Raw genomic sequence first — 25,858 nt, 5'->3', positions numbered from 1 at the left:
GGATTGTTTGCCCCAATTTTTCTTACTTTACATTCGCTGTCCTATTGCCTCTTGCTTCTTCCTAATGTTAAAAATATCTAACTCATTCAACTTCTCCACAGAGCAGATGATTATCCAGATCTCTCATCATCTGTGTCACTGACTTCTGGGCAATTTTGATCTGTCTGATATCCTACTCAAACTGCCGGAACCATAACTGGATGTAGTACTCTAGGTGAGGTCTGACTGAGGCGGAATCAAGGGGAATTATCACAATCTTCAGGTACTATAATGATATGATCCTGCCTGCATTCAGAGGAGAAGGAACAAGTGCCTTAGCTTCCCTGGTGTCATCCTCGTATAGAGTGGATGACTCACTCTAGTGGAATGTTTTTTTGATTGACAAAGGCTCTTCAAGCGATAATGATGGAAAATCAAGGTACTTAACTGCATGAAGAGCCTTCATGGATAAAGTTCTTCACTGCAGACAGTTTGGCAATGCAAAAAGATAGTGATTAGTGCTTATAGTAAGTATCACTACAACTGAACAGGACCTACTACTTCTCATTATCTGGACTCTATATGTTTGTTGACACAATCTAAAGCTGCATTAGCAGTTGTTTACTAAACCTCCTAGAACTTTTTTTCTCATTTCCTAGTGTCAAGCCAGGTGTCATTCATCCTATATTAATGTGATTGAGTTTCCTTCCTAAATGCACTTCTCTCTGATGGGATTTATATTGTTTAATTTGGGCATTTCTCCATACTGTTTATTCGGAATCTGGCTTTTATTATGTACAGGGACTTCCATCACACACTGTATGCCCATCTTAATCTCCCACAAAGTAATCTGAAACTGATTTATCATCTTCACTTCTCTAGATCTGAAATCACCAAGATGCAAAGAACACCAAAAGCCAGTTAGTGTTTCCTCTATCTGCCTAACGGGGAGAGGACAAAGGATGCTATTTAATCAGCTTTCTGCTCCAAACTACCACAGATCCTAGAGCAACAAAAATTCTCTCAACCTCCAACTCAATACAAAAAGAAAGTAAATTTTATTTTATAGTGCCTTATGTACAGTATGTGTTCGGCACACATTTTATGCATTTATCTGGTCACTTGCAAAACAAAACCCCTGATTGGGCACCATGAGGGGAAGCAAAACTGCTGGTATGCAATTATTTTGCCATTATAGCTTGCAAGAAATTTTAAATTCAGGAGGAATGTAGTGGCACGCCAGCAGTTTTGCAACCAGATGCTTCTCCCAATACATATAACCCTGATTACATATTGTGCAATGACTGAAGTAGGGTAGGGAGCAGATACACCCAAAACAATGTCTATAGACTGGCACTAGGAACACTGAAGTCCTGTATCAGGAGAGAAATAAATAAATAGTGGCTGTCTTGAGTCCAGGAGCAAACTACCTGGCTGATAGTTTGCTATTATACTATTTCTAAAGTAAAAGTTCTCATCAATAGGAAAATTGACTTTACAAAGCTTCGCATTTCACAGAAAATAGCAAGTTTGTTCTGATTTGAAATGAACCTTAGCAGAGCACCCCCCCAAAAAAAACCCCTTCCGCTCCCACACTCAGCTGATAGTTTGCTATTATACAGGTTGAGAGCTAGCACAAAGCCCTTAACCAGAGATGAATAATCTCACCTAGTAGGGAATGGTTACAGTTTTTCATCAGCCCACCCCAGGGATGCTTGGACTATCACCCTTATAGTCCTTGAAGAGCCACGAAACATGGCTCTTCAGGAGGCCATCTGGGACAGATGGTCATAATATCCTGAATGGGTTGGATGTAATTAGCTGTTATTTAATTATTAGGAAGTTATATACTGCTCAGAGTCAGTTGTCTGGAGCAGCATATAAATTAACTAAGTATATAAATAAATACCCATGAAAAGGTCCCTGAAAATTCAGGAGTATCCCTTCCATTCCTTTACCTAAGCTTTTTACAATGATACCGAACAACAATGAAAACTGAGCCAAAACCCTATGATCCATTTGTCACTTGGGGTACAGATTATTAGTCAGTTTCAGTTCCACTTAACAGCAGCATTAACCAACCAACAAGATAAAGCTTTGTCACGTGATCACCTACTTGGCTTGCTCATCATCCTACATGTGCCTTAAATGCAATCTGGAGCTCCTCCCCTGACCCCTGGTCAACCTTACCATCTATGGCTCTAATCTGTGTTCTTTTGTGGTGAAAAGTGAAAATGGGAGGTGAGTATACCACAGCGTTTTCTCTTGACACACAGACAAACTGGAGAGAAAGAGATTGTCAAGCAGCTGGTGTTTTGGGCTGCCTGCAACAAGCTGTTGCCAGATTGCCAGCAGTGGTGTGAGAGACAGGCGCAACTTCTGAATTAGACGTGAGGTAGAGTTCCCCTGCATGTGGTAGGCCACATTATAAGGGCTTCTATAGAAAAAAAAACCCTGTAAAATCTCAGAATGACTTAAGTCATATTAGTTCTTAGGAAGTGACACTTTCCCTCCAATTGCTCATACAGTAGAGCAACTGCTTTGCAATTCCCTTCTACTGCTGTGCTTGGTGGCCATAGCCCTTAATTCGCATCTCCTTTCTTCCTCACCTTCTGGAGGCCAGAATGTCTGCCTTCTTCCAGCCTCAGAGCACTTCATTTCTGCTCCTCTGCTAATGAACCACTTTTACGTGGACAGTGGTTTATTAGCTTGCTGCTGAATGTTGTTGTTTATTCATTCAGTTGCTTCCGATTCTTCATGACTTCATGGACCAGCCCACGCCAGAGCCTCCTGTCGGTCGTCAACACCCCCAGCTCCCCCAGGGACGAGTCCGTCACCTCTAGAATATCATCCATCCATCTTGCCCTTGGTCGGCCCCTCTTCCTTTTGCCCTCCACTCTCCCTAGCATCAGCATCTTCTCCAGGGTGCTGCTGAATGACCCAAGACTATTACTTGCAATGGAACTAATTAATTCCTTTTGTTTGAGTCTGTCAAGAGCAAGGGGAAATAAACCCAGTGTTTTCCTTTTACTCAGCTTTCAACTTCAGATATGACTAATGCAGCTTTGCTTTAATTGGCAAAGGGAAGGCAATCCTATGACTCAGACACCACTACAAACAGTACTATTTCTAAAGTAAAAGTACTATGGCACCACAAATGACTCAATCATTTCCTAAGAGTTATTACTTACAGTGATGAAGCCATGTTAATTAGATAATGGCTGGCTGCCAGCTAATATTGGCATGACCTACTATACCCCTGGCTCACAGCCATGCATGTCTTTCTATCACATTTTTTTTCCCTTTGGTAATCTAGATGCGAGGTGGGAAATATTCCCAATTGCTATTTAAATTCTTATCATGAATTAAAAGATTAATTAAAACGTCTTGTCAAAAGGACTGGGCCCTACAAGTAAATAAAGAAAAATGAAAAGGAATAAAGATCAAACCAAGACTATAATTTTAACCTCTTTCTTGGAAAATAACTGATTTGAATTTAACAGGGCCCAGTTTCGACATGTATTTAGAAAAGGATTCTTCCTTTTCCATGTGTACAAGGCATCGTAAAGCCTGAATCCACTTTTTCAAGGAGAAGGAAATGGACCCAAATACCCACCACTATTTTTAATATACAAGACTAGGTTTTTATAAAAGTCTCAGGCTGCAATCTTATCCACACCGCTATGTAAATCCCATAGAATTAGGACTTGCTTTATAGAATAGCTGCATTTTATATGCATCCTATAACATAACTGAGCGTCTAACTAGCAAGAGTAGCATAAAATCCTGATAGTAATTTATTGCATATCCTTAAGGATTAATGCATTTAATATTTCTTATCACTTTTGTATTACAATAATCTTATGACTTTCAGTTTTATTATGTAGCTGAGACATCAAATCTTGTCAAGAAATGGCAAGGAGCTGAATTCACTGACTGAGATCATCTTTATCAACTTGAAGGTGACATGACTTTGCTAGTAATAATAGTTCTGATAATCAGTTTGTAATTTGTTTAAGGTGACAATTCATATCTGAACTGGGATATGAAAACGGTACAACTCCCACCAGTCCAATTTCATTGGCTAGGGCTCAAAGGAGCCCTAGTCAAAACATTTTGAAGTCACCAAAAAAATTCAAAGAGCTTCCTTCCATTAATGATCATAAAAGGCAAAGTAACCGAGGACTATTAGCTGAATGAGAAAGGAAAAAGAAGGGATGAATTAAAAAAAATGAGAAGACCAAAACATTCCATACATGCTCCAATCCCCAGTCACTGGAACCCTTGCTGAATGCCTTCTCTTTTCTAGGTCTTCTAGAAGGAAATGCCTACACTTTCATTGACAGCAGGTGTAGACTGTTTGCAACCTTCTAACTCCAGGACACATTGCCAAAAATCAGAAGATGCCATTATGGAAATGCATTTTTTAAAAAACTAGTAAAATAGATATGGAAAACCTCATGCTAAATAACTTTAATATAATATTGTAATATAATATTATACACGTACACAAACGCACACACAGAGAGGCTTCCCTTACTTTATGCTAGGGTTATGTTCTCTGAAAACCTCACAGAAAGAAAATTTGCACAAACACCGAAACAGTGGAAAAAAGGGGATCGCAGGGTATGGTGTTTAATTCTGTAACCCAAATGCATTGACAAATGTGCTCATAAATGTTTAAAGCCTAACTGTAAAGCACTATATTATTCAAACATGTTTTGTTCTTTGTCTCACGTTCTATGTGTAGTGAAAGCATTTTCTCCATCTTTTCTACAGCTGGATTTCCAATGCATGTGGTATTGTGGCAGACAAAGAAGGAGAATGGATCATGGCATCACACATTTTATTAGCATTCTTGGTTATGTTGCACAAAGTAGATTTCCCCCCTGGTTAAAAACTCATCTTAGGGCTGAGGATCTTTCACCACTTTTAGTGTGAAATAACATGTCCAATTTTGATTCTAGTATTAGAGAGGTCCTTTTTGACTTTGGGCAAGGGGGTTGGATAAGATGTGATGATCTTTTGACCCCATAGTAACAGTAGTAGCTATTGCAGGTACAGAACCAAGTGGGAGGCAGGACACACAATTAGAACAACTACACAATACTATGGCAAATACATGAGTGAGGGCAGAAAGGAGTTATGGTGGGAAAATGTTCAGGTGGGAAGAAATCTTGTCATATTTCCAGACTTTTGGTACTTGGTTTGGTCTAGTGGTTAAGGTGCTAGGCTAGAAACGAGGAGTCTGTGAGTTCTAGTCCCACCTTAGGCATGAAGCCGGCTGGGTGACCTTGGGCCAGTCACTCTCTCTCAGCCCAACTCACCTCACAGGGTTGTCGTTCTGGGGAAAATAGGAGGAGGAAGGAGTATTAGGTATGTTCCCCGCCTTGAGTTATTTATAAAAATAAAGGTGGGATAGAAAATAAACAAACAAACAAATGAAATTGACTATGCTGGCACAAATTGCATAACAACCTTTTTTTTCACATAAAGCAAACTCTTGGACAGAAATGATCAACTGCATAATAGTGAATTTATATAATTTACATATATGGGGACACCCTATTATGTCTGTAATTTTAAAAATTAGATGCAATGTATATCATGACATAAAATATTCGAAGTTAATTGGAGGTTTGATAACATACTGATCTTTAGTGTGCCTGGCCTGTTTAATTATTGAATCTGTCAACACATTAAGCCTATTTGGAGGCATATAAAAAACACCTTACATTATGTACTTTTCAAGCAAAGAAGCTTAAGCAAATGTTCTTTCAAATATTTTCAAGTATTATGCAATTATTTATAGCCAAACAAAAGTGACCCAGTGACCCTCTATTAACCTGGCAAATCTGGGCTTGGAAACTGTTTTCCTTGACAAAGTACTGAACTTGGAAAAAGATTTGCTAAGCACCCTGTTCTCTTTGGTGTTCTGTGTTAAACGTATTCCCTTTGCCCCCCGATTCATTTCCTCCAATCTGGGAAGTTATTGTTCAATGCAGAATTTACAAAGCAGTGGACACTTTCACATGCACAATAGCCACTTCCAACCTCAAATTCCACCTAGTCACCTCTTCTTTTCTGTAGGAATGCACCCCGGTATAAAAGCATCCTGAGGAATCCCAGCACTTTGCTAAGGTAAAAGTGGAGGCTCTTTTGTGTGTTTAAGTCCCACTGAGGTCTTTCAAACAAAAACTGAACTAGTGAAGCAGAATTAATCATCCTGCTTCTGGTTTAGCTTTGAGGTATTTACCTCCCTAAAGTGCACTGCAATTTGGCTTAGGATGGTCATGTTTTTACAAGTTCTTTTTAAAGCACTGGACGAGGGTTTCACTATGTCCATTGTGCTGCTAGGACCCCTTCCTGCTTTTCCTCTTCCTTCCTTCTTGTTTGATGCTTCCTTGCTCCTGGCAGGCTGTTTCCTTTGCTTTTGCTCTCTAACCTTGCAGACCAGAGGGTGCCTGTTTTAGCATCACATCCTACTATCATTCTCAGGATTAACTCCCCCTCCAGCGGAGTCTCATCTGAGAACATGCAGAGCTTTGGGAATTACATTTAAAACCTTCAGGTTTATCTGATTCTTAAGCAGTTGGGCACAGAAGAGAGGAGCTAGTTCTCTCTCCTGGCTGCCATGTCTGAAAGGCTGCTTTTTAAGGGACACATGAACAATGGCATACTATACCTCTTCTGGCAGGCTGACCACCAGGTCATTTTCTGTCTGCCCGACTAACACCTGCAAGAAGTATTCGCTGCATGCAGCCAGCACAGCCCGGTGGGCTCGGAACTCCTTGCCCTCCACAATCAAAGTCACGTCACAGAGAATATCCTGCTTCCGCTGGTCATTGAGGCATAGGAGGATATTGGTACAATGGACTGTTGACTCATACACATACATGGGGGATTCAGTCTTCTCATCCACAGACATTCCGTTCACACCCTAAAATAGAAGCAACAAACAATAAGGGAGAGATAGAGGGCCAAAGAGAGTTATTACAGTGCTTGCAAAAAAAGGAAGATTACATCATGATTTCTGCACCCTGCATAGTTTAGCCAGCTCTCTGCAGAACTGCTGATCAGCACTTTAATTCTTAGCTACAAAAAAGAATTCAAGAAATCTCTCTCTCTGGAAAGACAATTGCATTATAAGCTTTTTACTCAACCCACTTAGTTGGCTTTTTCTTCTCCACAATACTGAATGAGAGGGATGGATTTTAAGAAATGTTGAAGGCTATTATTAAACACTGTTTTAATAGTATGAGCTGCCTGGAGAAAAGGGGATAGAATACAATATTTGAGACAATCTTTGTAAAACAGACTATTCAACCAGTCGCTTTTAGGTATTTTAGAATTACTGGTGCATATTATTGGCACTACAGGAAACTGTGGCTGAAATTCTCAGTATTACTGTAGGTCTCCAATTTCAAGGACACGTTCTTATCCTTATTGGTTGAGGATTTTTACATGCAGGGCATATATTCTATCACTTTAAAATGACACATGAGCAGCTCATATCTTACTATACTTAGATATTATGATAGCAGAAGCCAGCAGAATTATGACATAATTAGACTTAAAACCCTAAAATAGAACTTGCAAAGATTGTTATCAGTTATCTTATATAAAATCTGAAAAGTAGAACTGTAATTACTCAGTGGGGCTAAAGGAGGAGGCCTGAGGGTTAGTGGTTTGCCTAACTACATCTTGAGAGTTTGTAGGATATGAAACTTGAATTAGGAACTTCCTGGCCCAGAGCTAATGCACTTAGGCACTCCACTGAAACACATACTTACATGGAAATAAGTATTCCTGGAATTCTATGATATTTAGGTTGAGGTAGGCTTGAGATGTACTTGTAAATGTAAATGTAAATGCAAATGCAATACTTTACTTTCTTCAGTAAAATAAATACCAGTAATTGAATATAAACGTATATAAGCCTATGATACTGACAAGGGAACAAAATTACAGGAGACAGACCCTAAGAAGGAGACAAAATTGTAGTGTGGCAAAATACTTATCATTTAAAAGCAATGCAAAACTCAAAAGAAATATGGCACAGGAATTAACAATTCAAATACGTGTTATCAGGAAACACCTAATGTGATAAAATGTTACATTTTTAAAAAGTATAAGCAAAACAGGGGCATCTGCCAAGGGAGTGAATAAATGTATACTGCAATGTCATGATACGATCGCCACCCTTTTAATACTTGCATTGCAACACTTCATGCACATACATAAGAACTGAAGCTTGCAGCACATCATTTCACACCATGAAATCTCAGTTTGCTGCAGATACCTGTGAAGCACAATTGTGTTCTTGAATGTATCATTGAGCTTTACCTATGCAAAATAATGTAAGAAGGTAATGTGATTTTCCCCAAAGAAACATTAGACAGAAAAATGATACAGACCCCTTTACTGCATTTTAAGATGACCCCCATCCTCCCATCCCCATTTTAAAAATGAATTATTTGGAGAAAGAAGTCTTTATGGAGCTGAAGTCAACTAGGCCAAAGATCTTACCCTAACTGAAGAGGCATAGGTAAGATGTCAGAGAAACTACCATTGGCTTAAATTGAAATGTAGAAATTGTATATAGACTGGAAAACTAGGCTTACTTTTTATTACTCTTATTGCTCTGTTTGTCTTTTTTGCAATGGTATTAAAATGGATCATACTTTTAAAAATGGAGTAAGGCTATTAAAAATTGTTGCCTCATTCTTGTGATTGTTTTCTTCAGTGTCTCTGAAGAAAAATAAGTAAACATTAGACTTTCTAGTTTCCAAGCTTTCTAGGCTGGTTGATACATTTGGAATATCTTGCACCCTAGCAAAATGATGGTTGGGGGCAACTTGTCCATTTGCAAGACAAATACCATGAAAGACATAACCAGTTACAAGTACTGCCTTACCAGAATGCTACTGACACCTCTTCTAATTGTCCCTCTTCCTGCAGGAACCCACGAATTCCCTGCTTAGCTTTCTTTTTCCTGCAAAGATGGCCTGGAAAATATCAGGCTGTAGCTATTCATTATTTTTATTTTCAAAGAAATCGTTTAGGGCCCAGCCCATTCTTGGAAGTAAAGGTAATGCTGAAGGCTAGCAACATGCTAGCTCCCCCCCCCCCTTTTTTTTTTTTAAAAAGAAGGTATTAATGGCTTGAATATAGAAGTAGAGGGAATGCTTATCAGATTTGCAGATGATATAAAACTGGGTGGGATAGCAAATACCCTAGAAAACAGAAATAACATTCGAAACTATCTTATTAGGTTAGAAAAACGGACTGAAAGTAACAGAATGAAATTTAGTTGAGACAGATGGGAAGTTCTTCACTTGTGAAACAAAAGACAAATGTGCATAATAGGGATTTGGCTAGGTAATAGCAAGGTCTTGGACTTGTAGTTGATTGCAAATTAAACATGGGACAATCAAGTGGTAATTTTAGGCCTCTGTCAAAAAAGGTGTAATTTCCAAATCTGAGAAAAATAATCATTCCACTTTATTCTACTTTGGTCAAACTCCATCCTGAGAATTGTGTTCAGAAATTGGCAGTTTCAGAGAAAGTAGCAAGAGGAGGTTTGGGGATTAGAAACTGGGTCCTATGAAGAGAGCTGGAAAGAGCTGGATTTTAGCCTTGAGAAAAGACTACTGATGGTAGATATGGCAGCACTCTTCAAACATCTGAAAGGATGTCACCATCTTTAAGATCTGTTTGCTCTTGTTCTAGAAGACAGGATAAAGAAGAATGGAAAGGCAGATTCTGACTGAATGTTAGAAAGCTCCCAACAGTAAGCGGAGTGTGAGAATGAACCAATTTACCAGGGTGCTGGCGAACTCTCTTTAATTAGATATATTTAAGAGAATAGGTTGCCATTCCTGCACTGATCAGGGAATTGGATTCAGTGACTTAAATGACTCCTTCCAACCCGCTGATTCTATGATTCTAATAGGAAGACAACTTAAATGCATCATTTGGATTTATTCATGCTTTTCAAGACATATAAAATTAGATACAGAACTAAAAGGTGTAACTCAAACAAGGCAGTGAAAGTTATTACAAATTAGCAGGGTGATGACTGACTACCAAAGAGGAAGATGCTCTAAGAAGAACATTAATAAGTTGTGACATCATTCTATAACTAATAGATAACACTGGAAACTAAATTAATGTCCTTATTTCAGTGAATGAAAAGCCCGTCTCTTTTTTGAAAGTAAACAGTAAGAAAATGGGCACAAGGGTTAAAATCAAGGACCTACAATATGCACATCTTTTCAGCTGTTTCTGTAACAGAGAGATTTTTAAAGGTTTAAAATCATTTGTTCTAGACACCTATATGCAAATAGTGGTGGAGAGGAGGCACAGGGAGATCCAGGCAAAGTAAGGTATAGTTTTAACCATTACAAGACTATAAGTATTGTAGTTCCTGGCAAATCTTAGTCACGTACCAAAATGCTAACATTGAGCAACTTCATTCCTATCTTCAGAAAAGGAAATTGTTAATTTGAAAATGATCTTTTTCTGTTGCATTTTAAAAATCAATTATTTTCTGTGGGACAGAAGCATCCATTTGATTACAAGAATGTGAAATAGAGTTATAATTGTTCAGATATATTAGGATATGCTCTGGCTCAGCCTCCTCCAACTACAGATGTGGTGGGATTGAAAATCAGGATTCTTGGGCTGTTCAGGAGCTTTGGAATGTCTTAGGTTAGAAAAGGTTGTCCCAGTTAATTTGTCCTGTACCATACCACTGGGGTGTTCTTCTGTTCTCCAAAGGCTTCTCACCTCATTTATTGTGTGGTACTGCCTGAAATTCATTACAAGCCAAGTAACATGAAGAGTAAGTAGAGCACTGAAAATCACTAAATGTTGAACCACAGTGTAATTTATAACCATGTGAATATTTGGGAGTACTAAAAACAAAAACAAAATTAATTACCAATTACAACATCCAAAAACACAAACAAAAAGATAGAAATAATGAAATGTAATCATACATTATTATGATTCCTTAGCTTACAAGAATGATCCAGATTAATAATTCATTCAGCAATAAAGTATCAGAAAGAGATAATTATATAGTACTGCAATTCTCACGCTGATTTCTGTAATTACAGATTACAACAGTATTAGCAATTTAAAAAAAGGTTAGGGAGTGGCAGTAATTTGCCATGTCACCCTCAGCTGCATAAATCACTCTTGCCTGGAGAACCAGGGATAACTGGAAATACAATAATTGGCCAAGGAGGACTGTATGGCCTTCATTTTAAGTTTACTGGCAAATGCATGCAGATATATATTAGCAGCCATCAGTCATAAGCCATTCAAGCTGTTTTCCTAACTTTTATACGCTGTATCAATGATGAGTATCAATGGGACTAAAGATAAGGGAAATAACAGGGATAGAGAGATTCTAACTCAGAAGGACAATTGAGCATGAGAGCAATCACTGAAACTTGGGATGATACTCATGATTAGCACATCACATTAAATGGCTACAACTTGTTCGAAAGGAACAGACTCAACAGAAACAGGGGAGGTGTTGCACTGGAAATAAAGAAAGAAAGAAAGAAAAAAGGATAATTGGACAGAATTGAAGCATGAAAATCCTATTCAAAGTATATGGGTAAGTATAAAAGAGAACAAAAAGGGTATCAGTGTGGGAGTTTATTATAGACTGGTCAGAAAGATGCAGATGAAGACTTTCAGTGTCAGATGACCAATCTTTCAAAGAGGCATGAAAGAGTATTAATGGGGGATTCCAATTATTCTGACATCTGCCTAGAATCAGAGATCCAACACATTCATGTCTTCTCTTGCTGACAAGTTCATTTCCTAGACCTAAATCTTACCAACAGGGAGGAATGGGTTGAAGAAGTCAGGGTAACTAATACTTCTGAGAGAAGAGATCATGTTATCCTGGAATTCATGGTATCCAGCAGAAGAGGAACTGAGAAAAATCAGACCTGCATGCTAGACTTCAGATGAGTGGATTCTGATGACCTCTGAGGGAGGATAGGTAGGATCCAATGGCCTGAAATCTTAAAGGAGAAAAGTGTCCTATGAAATGAAACAGAATAGCAAACAATTCCTGCAAGAAAGAAAAAATGGAAAATATTTGAAAAGACCAGAATGAATACACACAGGGCTCTCTAAAATGCTGAACAGCAAAATGAAATGTACAGAAAATGGAATGAAGGACTCATAACCACAGAATACAAGGTAATCTCCAGAAACTGTAGCAACTGTGTCAGAAAAGCTAAAGCTCCTATTAAACTGAGGCATGCAAGAGATATCAAAAACAACAACAAAAAGGTTATTTGGGCTAAAGAGGGTATATGTCCATTAAGTGGAGAAAGTGGTGAATAGGTAATGTATGATGGGAAAAGGTAAATCTATTTACTGCCTATTCTCCGTCTGTCTTGCCTCAGAAGGCAGAAGGCAGCTAATTTAAATGAATTCTAGTCTCCAGGATGAGATGGATTACATCCTAAATAATGAAGAAACTAGCAGAGTGGGTTATAGAACCACTCTTGGTTGTATCTGAGAATTCCTGGTGGACTGGTGATGTCCCAGAAGACTAGAGGAGAGCCAATGTCATTCTCATCTTCAAAAAGGAGAGTGTGGAAGACTTTGGAAATTACAGACCTTGACATCTCTAACTCTGAAATAGATTATTAAGCAGTGTGTTTGTGAGCACTTGGATAGGCATACCACACCTAAGGGGAGCTACCATGGGTTTACCGTGCCAGGCTAACCTTTTCTCCTTTGACAGAGTTTTTAACTTTGTGATTGGGGGGTGACACAGATAGAGCATACCAAGATCTCAGCAATGCCTCCAACAAAATCTCTCATGAAATTGTCATTAATAAAATGGTAAAATAAAGGCTAGATAACACTACTGTTAGACTGACCCTCAATTGTGAACCAAACTGCTCACTTACTTATTTATTCTCTATCCTGCCCTTATTATTTTTATAAATAACAAAAGGTGGCGAACATACCAAATACTCCTTCCACCTCCTATTTTCCCCACAACAGCAACCCTGTGAGGTGAGTTGGGCTGAGAGAGAGGGACTGGCCCAAGGTCACCCAGCCGGCTTTCATGCCTAAGGCGGGACTAGAACTCACAGTCTCCTGGATTCTAGCCTGGTGCCTTAACTGCTACACCAAACTGGCTCTCATTAATGACTGTGCTTCAGTTTGGAGGGAAGTGTCAAGTAGAATATCACAGGGTTAGTTTAGATGACCCCAAAGGTCAATTCCAACTCTGTGATCCTATGGTAACTAAAATAATAATGATTCAAAAGCAGAGATAAAATGGTTCTATTAATTTAATTGTTCTGATTGAAACCTATGCCTAATTCTTCACTGAAATCAGAAGGACTTAGTTCTAATTGCACAACCCTAGGATACTTTTTAACCAACACTTTACATAGTTTTTAACCAGCACCGATTTTACAGGAAAATATTACAGAATCAATAACACAAGCCAAAAGAACCAATGCGGTGTAATGACAGGAATAATTAAACCATGGCATCCTGAGGTCCTCTATCCTTGGAACTTCCAAAGAAATGGGGACATCATGGATCAATTCACTAGGCAAATCATAGCTTAAGATGTCCTCTGAAAAATGGAAAGTCAAAGGCTGGTCATGATACCTCAAATGGAAGAGGTGGTATTCCAGATTCTCTACTCTATACCAACAAGTGTGATCTTTTTTTTTTTTCAAAATAGTAATTTTATTAAAAATTACACTTAAAACTATAGAAACTAATACAAACTTAAAAATTAAAACAATAAACAGAAAAAATAGAAGGTGCAGAAGAGAAAAAAAAACAGAAGAAAAAAGAAAGAAAAAATAAGAATAAAGAAAAAGACAATATATAAAGAAATGACTACCCCCATACAACAAATGATCTCTTCTTCCCATATCCCATTTCTTATCTATAAACAAATCCATAAAGCCTCATTTCAGTCCTGATGTCAGCAAAATTCCATTAAAGGTTACCGGAGATAACAACCTATATATTTTAACCTTGATCAAATAAACCAACTTTGTATTACCTCCTTTTACTTTTAACAAACTTTATTTTTAACAATCCCTTCAAATAATGTCCTAGAACTTCCTTATTTTTTCTTTGTCCCTTCTCACAAAATTCTTCAAAGCTTTAACAAACCTCTTTTGTAAATATAATATAGGAAAATTATCCAGGTCACTCTCCTGGTTTGTTATTTGTTTATCCCTTTTAATTATTAAGACATCAGCCGGTTTCTTTTGTTATGTCCAATGTAACATCTTTTTCCATGTCATTCTTATAACCTGTCATTTTTAAATCCACTTTCAAATCAGTCTCAATCTTGTCAGGTAAAATTTGTTCCTCTTCCATAACATCTTTTAAACACAGTCTATCTATAGAGGCAGACACTATTAAAATTTCTGGGTCCATTGTTCAAAAATATCCTTCAATATATCCAATGTTAAAATATTTTGTTTAATTCTGTATTCGTAAGTCAAGCCTGAGTGTTCTTCTCCTTTAATTGTAATTTTAGTTCCTTCTAGTTCCCTCTAGTGTCCAATTTTTAAAGTATTATCTTACTATGTTTTTTTAAAGAATTCAAAACAAAAGCATTTTCCCATGGGAAGGATTCTTTATAATTAATCCCAAAATCTTATTTCAAATTTATCTGGACCTTTAGTTCATATGTAACTTTCTAAAATCAAAGTTTTAATCACCCTTTTGCTATATATTCCAAAAAACTTTTTAAAAAATCCTTAAACTTGTATTTAAAACTTCTTTCACTAAGGATTGAAGGAAACTCATCTGGTGCTGTAAAACTTGTCAATCCAAAGGTTCCTAACAGCTGAAAATGAGTTAACAAGCAATTTCCAAAAGTGATTAGAAAAAAGAGTATGCAAACCCAGTGTCTTTTCAAAGGCACCGACCACGGTTTGAGTAAGATGGCTATTCCCTCATCTCCCAGAGTTCTAAACCCACCAGAGACTGCTGTCTTGTGGTCTCCTTGTGAGGAGCAACTGTCTGGAGTACTTGTAGGTGATTTCAAGTCTCCTCCTTATCCAGAGAGGAGTTATTGAAGAGCCGGTCTACTCGCCGGCTCTTCATTCTGCTGCAGTCATTGGTTCCACTTTTTGCGGAACCATCTTCAGTCTGCTGGGACTTCCCCAGAAGTCCACCAGCATGTGTGATCAAGGCAGCCTTGATCACACTTGACTTTTGGCAGAGCTGGGATGAGGGACGTGTATCCATCCTAATGGCCCTTCACCTCTCAGCAGTACCTTTCAATACTGATCATGGTATCTTTTTCGACTGGCTGGAGGGATTGGGAGTGGGGGGCACTAGGTTATGGTGCTCCTCACGCCCAATTCTTCTGTGATTAGTTCCAGTTGGTGTTGACAGGGGAAGAGATGTGGCTCACACCCTCTCACTGGGGGGCTCAGGACTCAACACTCTAATCCATTCCATTTAACAAGTATATGGGTAAGGTCATCCATCAATTTAGGGTCCAGTATCATCAATATGCTGATGATACCTAATTGTATGATTGTGGCCAAGAGGGTGTTCTCACAGATCCATCTATGGTGCCAGCTGCACCCATTCCTTAATCATGAGGTCCTTCAGACAGTAATTCATGCCCTAATCATCTCATGACTGTCCTGTGATATACTCTACATGGGGCTGCCCTTGAAGACCACTACCGCTGGTCCAGAATGTGGCAGCACATACAGTAATGGGCATGCTGCAGTATGCTAGTGTGATACATCTGCTCCATGAGCTGTACTGACTGCCAGTTGGCTTCTGGCTGCAATTTGAGGTGCTGGTTATGATCTATAAAGCCCTTCATGGCACAAGGTCTGGCTATATAGGGACTATCTATTTCTGATAGCTTCTGCTTGTCCTGTAAGATCAGGTAGAATGGGTATACACCAAGTCCCTTTGATCAAACAGTGTCATCTATCAGGACCTAGGAAGCAAGCCTTTTCTGTCATGTCATCTGTACTCTGGAACAGCATCCCCCAGAGATCTCTACGGCTCCCACCCTGATGGCATTCAGAAAATCACTGAAAACCTGGTTACTCTACTAAGTCTTCGGTGAGGGTGTGTGGTGAGCCCCTGCAATATTTTCTTTTTGAACAGTTATATATTGATTTCTTCTGGATGTGTATGATACTTACTGTTATTTTATTGTTTCTTGCTTTTAAAATTGTGAACTGCCCAGAATCACGTGGAGTCAGGTGGCCCCTAAATTGTATTAAGTAAATAAATAAATATACTGGAGTCCCTCCAGTTGGAGGAGATGAGCGGTGACAAATTTGATAAATAAATAAAATAAATAGATATACCCTATCCCCAAGTGTCTCTTAAAGAAAGCAAAAGAATTGATTACAGAAATAAAGCCCTATGGTGGAGGTAATTTATTTTTACTGGACTAAAATTCCCGACATCCTTGTCCATTGGCTACATTGTCTTGGAACTAATTGGAGCTAGAGTCCAACAGTAACTAGAGAATCCATCCCTGCAAAGTATACTCTAGAAAATAAGGTAGACAATCTATATAATGTTGCTCTGTAATATGAGACAACTTGATAACAAAGGAAAACCACTTTTTTGCAAGATCAGTTTCAAGGATTTAGAAAATTCCATTACACTTAAAGCAAGCAAGAAAAAACAGACTTTTTCATTCATGCAACAGAAATAAACCTACTGTATGCATTTTCATTCTGAAAAGGTGCAATGACCATCTCCCCATAATGGCAACTTTTCAAGTAAAAACATGAGGCTGGCTATAAAGACATGAGCATGCTATTACCATCTTAATATTACCTTATTAGGATGACATCCAGCTCTAAAAATGCCCACCTCATGAACACTGCTAATTATTTAATACTTCATAAACTTCAGTTGCTTGACAAAACAATGGATATCTTTGTTAAACCTAACTCATGAACTGTACATATTTTTATTAATGTTCTTTCACAGTAAGATGTGCAATTAATCACCTGCCTTTTTCACTATCTTTTAATTCTGACAGCTGAAAAATGCGTATTTGGGCTTCTGTGCAGCTATTTTCAATTACTATTTAGCGTTTTGGAAATCTGGAGCAGCCGGCACAAAATGCTTTCTAGCTAGAATGAGGCACTGTATCACATTATCAGACAGAGGACAGAATGCTGCTGCTACAGTTAACGTGACAAGACTTATTCACGAGGGAAGCAAGTTAATAGAGCTGCTTAAAAACGTATTGATCTCTGCTATTCAGAGCAAGTACTTTGGCTGGTTTTTTTTTTTTGAAAAGAGAAGGTTCACCAATCCATGCTCATGATGGCAATTGTAAAGATGAGAGGATGTTTATTTTTTAGTAAGCCGCAGAGGACCATGCTTCCTATTTTGAAAAAATAGGTTAGATTACTTTATATGGTAGTGATGAAAAGCCTTAACAATCACATTATAATAGAACTTATTTATTTACCAAACTTATGCCAGCTGCAATCGCCAGACTCTAGGCCATTTACAGATGTATCTCGTTCTTTCATTTGGATATGCCCAAAGCCTTGCCCAATTCCTTTCACAGCTATTTTCCCATGAGGCTCAAGCTTGTTTGGATGAACTTCCTTTGTTTACACTCAGTCTTTGAATCCAATCCTTTCTCTCTAAGCTCAACACCCATCTGTGTTTCTCTTTGCTGCTGCCTGTTTTCTAATGAAGTAAATACTATTTTAAACAGCCATTTTTGGTTCCAGATTGTGTCTTGGGGTTGTAAGCTGGTAAGGCAGCTCAGACAGCTTCTGTAAACTGTCTATCAGTTGGTGGGTTTAAATTGCCCTTGCATGTTTTCTGTTCTTAGTAGAAAGGGGGAGGCATTTTCCTTCTTGAAGCCTTGCTCCTATCTTCCTGGTAGGAGGGGAAGAAAGAAGGTGATGGAAGTAAGCACCAGTGTATTCAATGGGCTGTCCTGCTTGGGTGGGGTAGGCCTAGTGGTGAGATGAGAAACAGCTCCCTTACAAAGGTTTTGAATGTAGCTCAAAAGAAACCATTTAAAATGCAGTGATAATAAGTACAGGTAGTTCTCGTTTACCCATGGTAATTGGGACTGGGAACTCTGTCGCTAAGCAATGTGGTCGTAAGGCGCAACATCACGTGACCACCCACCAACTTATGACAGCAGTTCTGGCAGTCCCAGTTGCTGTAGTTAGGTGAATCCTGCACGGCTGCAGCATCATGTGATTGCCATTTGCAACCTCCTGCTGGCTTCCCCATTGACTTTGCTTCTTGGAAGCTGTCAGTGAAGGTCACAAATGGCAATCACGTGATCGCGGGATGCTGCGATGTTATAATTGTCAAGTGCCTGAATCATGATCATGGGACTGTGGGGACGCTGCCACTATGAAGACCTATCATAAGTCCTCCTTGTTCAGCACTGTTGTAACTCTGGTCATTGAAGAAGTGGATGTTAAATGAGGACTACCTGTATGTATAAACTGCTAGCTTCATAGAATTAAGATGCTGCTTTAAAAACAGAAATGCTCTTAGTTCCTAATAGCAGCTGATGGGCTTCTGGCCAGGGATAGAATGCCAAATGCCTTCCTTCATGACAACTTATTGCATGTTACAATTTCCAAAAACTGTATTGGATCACATTTATAAAAACAGCACCAGGGTTCCTGTTTTTAGTGCTAAGGAGGAATGTCCTTGCAACATTGCTGCACTGTCATAATTCTAAAAACTATGTGGAAACAGCTGGCAAAACACGTTTTATGATGCAGTCATTAATATGTAAAACATTTTCATATATTCTTCCTTCAACAGCCAACTTAAGGACATCTTCTGACATTATCCTGGGCTGGGAAATTTATGGCCCTCCAGACTTTTCTGAACTACAATTCCCAGGAGTCTGATTTACCTGGGATATGGCAAGCTGCCATTCAACATCTGGGGATTTGCAAATTCCTCACTTTTACATTATGCCACTCCAACTTACACATTTTTCAGAATGAATGTCAAAAAGGAAGGAGAAAATAAGACAACTTTGTAACACTGGCATGATTGCACAGCTGTGTAAAATAGGGGAACATCTGTGAGACTTACATGACTCAACACTGTGGGATTAAAGGTATTAAATCTGATCATGCTCATAGGAACATCATACTGAAGAGAAATATAAAGAATATAGGTTGTCTGGATGGTACAATTCTGCTGCAGCAAGCAGGGCCGCAACTGGAGAGGGCAAGCGGGGCATGTGCCCTGGGTGCTGCACTGGGAGGATGCCAAAATGAGTGCGGTGGGGGGGCAAAATGGGTGCAGAATCCACGTTTGCCCTGGGTGACACAGACCCTAGTTGCAGGCCTGGCAGCAAGTGCAGAAAAACATATGATTTAAAATATATTATTCAGAATGTTTTAGTCTGGTTTCAAGCCTGGGTAAAGCACCTAGCGTTTTGGCTGCCTTGATTGATAACCTTTATCAGGAAAGAGATAAGTGACTGGTACTAGGTTGATTCTCCTGGACTTCTCAGTGACTTTTGACATTGCTGATCATGCAACATTGCTGAAGTGGCCCAGAGAGCTGGGAACTGAAGGTCTTGAGTTCATTCATTCACTCATCAAATTCACATGGCTGCCCTTCTCACCAAAAAGCGACTCTCGGCAGCGTTACAGATATTCCATTCCTACTACCACTGGACAGTGGCAACGGGAGATCTTAGTTCAGCACCACAGTTCTTTTGCTGTGGGGTCCCACTGGGTTTTATTCTTTCTTCTCAGTTGCTGAATATCTACACCAAGATATTGTATTGTAGCTATTGTAGCTATGTGCAATCTGCTTCATTATTAATTCTCTCCTTTCCATTTGGATCAGGAGAGCCTGCAAAGATCCCTGGAAGGAATGAGGGGGTGGATGAGAGTTGATAAACTGATGCGAGTCCACCTAAGATGAGGTGTTGCAGGAAGGTGGCCTAGGAATTAGGAAGGTGGTCTGTACCAGACCTCTGTGATGCAGCTTTGATTTGCTTTAACGAGGTGATGCAATTTGCCCTGAGGCAGCATGCTGTATTAGCTCACTCTTCCTCGTAACCTTGGCCAGTCCTGCAGAAGCTAGAAGATGGTTCTGCATGGGATGAAGTGAAGCCTCACAGCCACTTCACTCACTGAAGTGAAGGAGCCACACTGCTTCCCAAAGCAGGTTTAAGGAGGGCTTTGCTTGAGACTTCACTGAAACAAAACACATTCTCAATAATCTGCACAGTCCTTTACCGTACTGGGTAAGGTCACACTTCCTTTGATACTATTTTATTAATTAGGTTTAACAGGGCTTCATACAGAAATGGTTGCTCTTTTTTCTGGTCAACTAGTAACAATAGTAATTTTAGTTATCATACACTAATGATAGACATAGGATAAAACAGCAACTAATACAATGACGTACTACAATCAGTTATAACATCATAATCCAAATTAAAAGATCTGCCCACATGAATCTCATTCCCTAGTGGTAATTCTGGTATCACTCTGGAAAGTGAAGTCTCGCTTCAGTGATCCATGCTGCAATAACCTCATGTTTAGATTACTGCAATGTGAACTCTGAGCGCTCTTTGAAGACAGCGTGGAAGCTGCAGTTGGTGCATGACTGAACATAAGGACATACTGCTAATTCTTAAACCAATGCCAGCTAACTGGCTCTAATTCATGATGTTGACTTTCATCCATAAAAACTAAAATGGCTTATGATTGAAGTACTCAAAATATCACCACTTTCAATCCAGGCATTCAGATCAGATGGAGAGGCTCTCTATGTGGTCCCAACTTTGGGTTTTGCTCACAGTGTGGTGACCAAGAGCACAGCTTTTTGGTTGTGGTGCCCTGATGATGGAACTCTCTTCAAGTACATATGGACTCCACTATTTTTAAACAAGGTAAAATGTATTTGTTCAGCCAGGCACGAGGTTAGAAACTGAAAGATCATGAGTTCGAGTCTTGCCTTAGGCACAAAGCCAGCTGGGTGACCTTGAGCCAGTCATTCTCTCTCAGCCCTAGGAGGCAATAGAAAACCACTTCCGAAAAACCTTGCCAAGAAAACTGCAGGGACTTGCCCCCCCCCCCAAAAAACCCCTGCTCCAGGACCAGATTACTTTTCAAAGAGGTTTTGTGCTGTGATCCAACTACATATTACACTTTTATTGTTTCTTAGTGTCTAGGTTTATAATTTTTTTCTGCACAATGCTCCAGGTCCTTCTGGAATAAAGATAAAATAAGTAATTACAACAATCATATTCTAAAACATTACAATATGTTCAAACTATATAAACTTCAGAGCAAACAAAATATAGTTTCTTATGTACTAATGGAGGTATGTTAATTAAATTATAAGAAGTTAGGTCTTCACTAAAGGAAATACCTAACAATTCATCATCTTCAAGAATAAAAATATGTACAGTAGACAATACAGTCACAGATTCAGTAATTTCAATCTCTCATTTGAATTAGTATAAAGGAATGAGAGAACAAACCTGTTAAAATTTAGCACTCTCATATGAGTATTAAATTCATGAAGGACAAGATCAAGAATACTAGAAAACCTGGGATAAATGTCACGGAGAAGAATTACAGTACAGTCTTTTAATGACCGAAAGCTATTTACTTGGAAACTATTCTCATTTCCTGTTGCAAGCAATTCTGGATCAACTCATAAACTTGATTTAATTATAATTTCATTTCTAGAAACTGGGAAATTGAACCTGAGACACAGGCAAGTTGCTTGGGGCAACTTATAATAACCATGGAGCCTTGCCTGAAATTACAGGTTATGTTAAGGATTGATCAAACACTTTTCAAATTTTACAGGTTACTTAGAGACTTTGTGCTCTTGCTTCCCCTATTTAATATATCTTTTTTATAAAGCTCGACAGGAAAGAAAAGGTACAATTCCCAATTGCCGTCATGTTAAGTCTTATTAAGAAAGTAAAATTGAAGTAGTTTGGTCACCAAATGCCAGCCATAGCAGTTTCCTGTTACCAGGAGGCTTCCTTGAAATTTCAAACACATTGCAAAGAAACTGAAAAAGAAAACACTTTTTCCTATGATGATTTGAACTTTTCAAGGTTAAGAGTGGTTGAATATGGGTTTTGGAATGCTGTTTTTGATAACTGCTGTGACCTGAGTTTTTAGCTAAAATATGAATTTTAATTAAGTAGCATGATCTGTCTCAAAGTGATATCAAATCTGTTTACCCTTTCTGGAGTTCCAAGAGAGAAAAAAGCCGTTTCATTCTATAGTTCAAAATAGGTTTCCTTTTCCAAAATCAGTAATTGATCTGGCATTGAATAAAAAGTGTATCTAGATAAAACTTTATGGGAAACTGGAAAAGTGAGATAATTTTTTGGTTTTATAGCAAGTAAAATGTATAAGCAACTGCACTTCACCTGACAGACTCTCTTGGGGTATGAATTTACATTAATATTTCAGTGACAAGTGCTGTAGTAAGAGTAGTTTACATTGATGGATTTTTAAAGCTAAACACTGATGTAGGGGAAAATGTTATTCTCCTTCTTCCAAAATGGAAACGGAAAAACATATTGTTAAAGAGTATTTTGGAAAATTAAATACAACAGTAAGTTTTGCATACCAGTATCAGTTTAACAATACAATAATAATTCAATATTTACAAAAAAAAATCCCATGATATAATGGTATAATTAAAGAAAAAAGATAATTGAATTTTGTTTTGGCAAGTCTATAGGAAAGAAACACTACAGCATTCTTTAAGCAGTTTGGATTTGTAATATAATTTAAGGTCTAAGTTTTTCTCACTTAGAGGTTACTATTTAAAATGTTACCTGTATCTGATATAAAACTTTAGCTTTACTTCATCGTTTATGCCATTTGTCCTTATGTTAATGGCAGACATAGGCCTCAATTTCTCTAATGGATATGTTCCATTACGTAATGCAAGTATTCGCAATATTGTGTCCACAGGCCTCATGTCACCTTTGACATCCCAGATGATGTCCAAGGGATCCTCCCAATTTATTAATTTTTTTAATAAAAAAATCTCTATAAAGTGCCAAATCTTGTATAGTTTGAGTAATCTTGCCCCCAATCTCAGGAGATCTTTAGCACTGTTGTTCAAAATCTTATGAAATTGTTTTCATTTGAAAAGTGAGATTTGGGGAGAGAATATCAACATTCTGAGAGATCAGCAAGAAGACTCAAAATTTCACAAGATTTGGCAGCCTTGTCAGTTTTCATCCTATTTTCAGTTCTGGTTTGGGTTCTTATAACATCATACAAAACTATGTGGTGATGTCTTGTGCCTGAAAAGATTGCTGATCTGTGATTTAATTGATTATTTTACATTTCATTCAGGTTGCTAGGTATACTGGCAACAGATACAATATTTGTGCACAAACTTTTGGAAAAAGAAAATGTTACGTATAGAAACGAATTTGAAATTATTTTGTTATTCAAATTTTGTGATGTCAGATCTGCAATAAATATAGCCTACTGTGCACGGAGCTTCTGATCCCCTTTCGTTCACGTGAAACATAAGCACCACCTCAGGGCTTCACATCATGCAAATCTTGTAATATTATTGGAATACCTATACAGCTATGCCTCTTGTGAAGACTGGGGAGAAATCAACAGTTCCTCTAAGTCAAATAAGTTGTCTAGCTGTGCCTTACAGAGTACAGTTTTATCAAATGTGCTGGAAATAGCTTGGTGTGACATATTCACTTAAGACAATTTGGCAGAAAGAAACAACTGAGAGAACATTTCTCACCCAACTGGAAAATAGCCCCTCCCCATAGCATTCCAATAGTCCCTCCCATAGAAGCCTCTGTAAAATGTTATTCCATCTTTCCTAAAGCATTTTGCCCACCCAAATTCCTTCCCCCATTAATATCCCTACTTTTGTTCCCATCTTAATAATTTAGACTCTGTTGATCTCAAAACAACTATTATGGCTTCAGCAGCATTTCTCAAGTAAGCAAATATTCTCCCAAAAGGAAAAGTTATTGTGGACATTTTTATTTTAGCACCGTAATGCTGGTAAGGATTTTCTTGTGATCCCTTAGTATGCTAAATTCAAAAACTAGTATATTGCAATGGCTGAAAAAAAATAACGTTGTAAAACAGCAAGTCCCTGGTTCCGTCTTACCTTTGCATTGCTCTTCCCCTTAAGGCAATATCAAACAGAGGACTCAGAATGGGGGAAAACCTCACTCACCCCTGCCTGAAATATGAATCCTAACAAACGAATGTTAAGTGTGATTAAAACAATGAGACACAGCAGGCATCACAGTAGGTTCCTAGTCTTCTGTAACATCTACATTTGATAGATTAAAACTTCCCAATTCAAGTGATATAAGCATTAAAAAAATTACAGTTATGAGAGGATACTATAATAGGCTCTATCAAATTAAGAGTCTGCATTAGCAGAATGCAGTTCCAGTCAAGAAAGGTAGGACATTTCATATCCTCCTGTATATAAAGTTACATGTGATAGTTAGGAGACGATAGAGCATGGTACTCTATCATCTAGCAAGCAGCACAATTAGCCTTTGAATGCTAAGGCAGGTGCCACAGTCCCTAAAGTAGGCAGTGCATAACACAACTTATTGATTTAATATAACCTGTATTTAGTGGAGATCAAATAAATATTATTATAACTCACATATTTCACATTTTTAAAAATGTAATGTTAAAAATCACAATTTAGTAGGAAATTTTGAGCAACTCTGAGGATTGCACTCAAGACATTTAGGAGCCAAATGAAGGTCTGGTGCTTGTGACTGTGCACCACTTCAACACAATATATAGTCCCAAAGATTATGGTAGGCAGGATGATAAAAACTGTATGTCTTGCTCACACAAGGGAAGGTTGCATCATTAAAGCAAAGCAGTAACTGGATACAACTTTATGTCATGTTTATATCTCCCATGAAGAAGAGAAAACATGACAGAATGGGGAATTGGGCAGGCCTTTGATAAGAATCTCCAATGGACCACTTTTTCCTCTTTCATTACCCTAACCTCTCACAATATGGGGAAAACTTTTAAACGGCACTGCCTTGCATTTTATTCTTACATCTGCAGGTACTCTGAACACTCCTTCTAAAGGATGATGCCATCACTTGTGCCACTGTTTTGTTGGAAAATAGCACACTGGATTTGAGAGTAGAAGACTTCTAGGAAGAAGATGACAAGATTTAGGGCAGGCAGATGGCATGGATATGAGAAGGCAGGGAAGACTGAAGGTGGATGAGAACGAAAGAAGGAAGTGAAACCAAAGAAAGAACTCCTTCTGCCTCCATTGTAATTTCTTGTCAGTTTCCAGTTGTTTTCTAGTATTTGAGACCTTACTAATTTTGATAAAACCAAAATATAGATAAACATCTAGCACAAAACCCTTCCTCTTTTAATCTGGATTTACCAAAAATGGTATGCACTGGCATTTATACTTTATATGGATGAAAAGTCACTTGTTGATATGGGCGGCCATAGAAAACAAACAAACAAACCACAAAATGTTTGTAATTGAAACAACTAAATGGAATATGACACATGCAAATTCCACCCATCAAAAAATCCTGTGTAGAATCCCCTGAAAAGCTTTAAAATGGTTAACCTTAACAATGCATGAAATTCTTAACCCTGCAGCCAGTTGTTCTGAAATAATTTCTGGTTTATGCTGACATACTCTTTTTTGCCCCCTCCACTCATTCACACACAAAACCTTCAGGTCTGCCTCAGTAATGTAATTCAGTGGAGTGGAATTCCCTTGATAGCTGCTGTACTCAGTGACAATATCATTTATACTCTACGCTGTCATGCCATGACACTGATACATTGGCTTTCAT

The 25,858-nt window shown here is 38.3% G+C and overlaps 1 protein-coding gene across 1 annotated transcript in view; it reads right to left on the bottom strand.

Moving 5' to 3' along the window:
• BACH2 (BTB domain and CNC homolog 2) overlaps positions 1-25,858 on the bottom strand; it is a 199,438-nt gene that overhangs the window by 41,997 nt on the left and 131,583 nt on the right. The window contains exon 3 of the mRNA XM_063312069.1: positions 6,665-6,919. Within this exon, the coding sequence (XP_063168139.1) occupies positions 6,665-6,907 (243 nt within the window). The 5' untranslated portion in view covers positions 6,908-6,919. The remainder of the gene's footprint in view (positions 1-6,664; positions 6,920-25,858) is intronic.

Source organism: Candoia aspera, chromosome 1 (genome assembly GCF_035149785.1).
Source record: "Candoia aspera isolate rCanAsp1 chromosome 1, rCanAsp1.hap2, whole genome shotgun sequence".
Classification (NCBI taxonomy): domain Eukaryota; kingdom Metazoa; phylum Chordata; class Lepidosauria; order Squamata; family Boidae; genus Candoia; species Candoia aspera.
The sequence above is the reverse complement of the archived record's forward strand: the minus strand, read 5'-3'. Positions and strand labels throughout refer to the sequence as shown.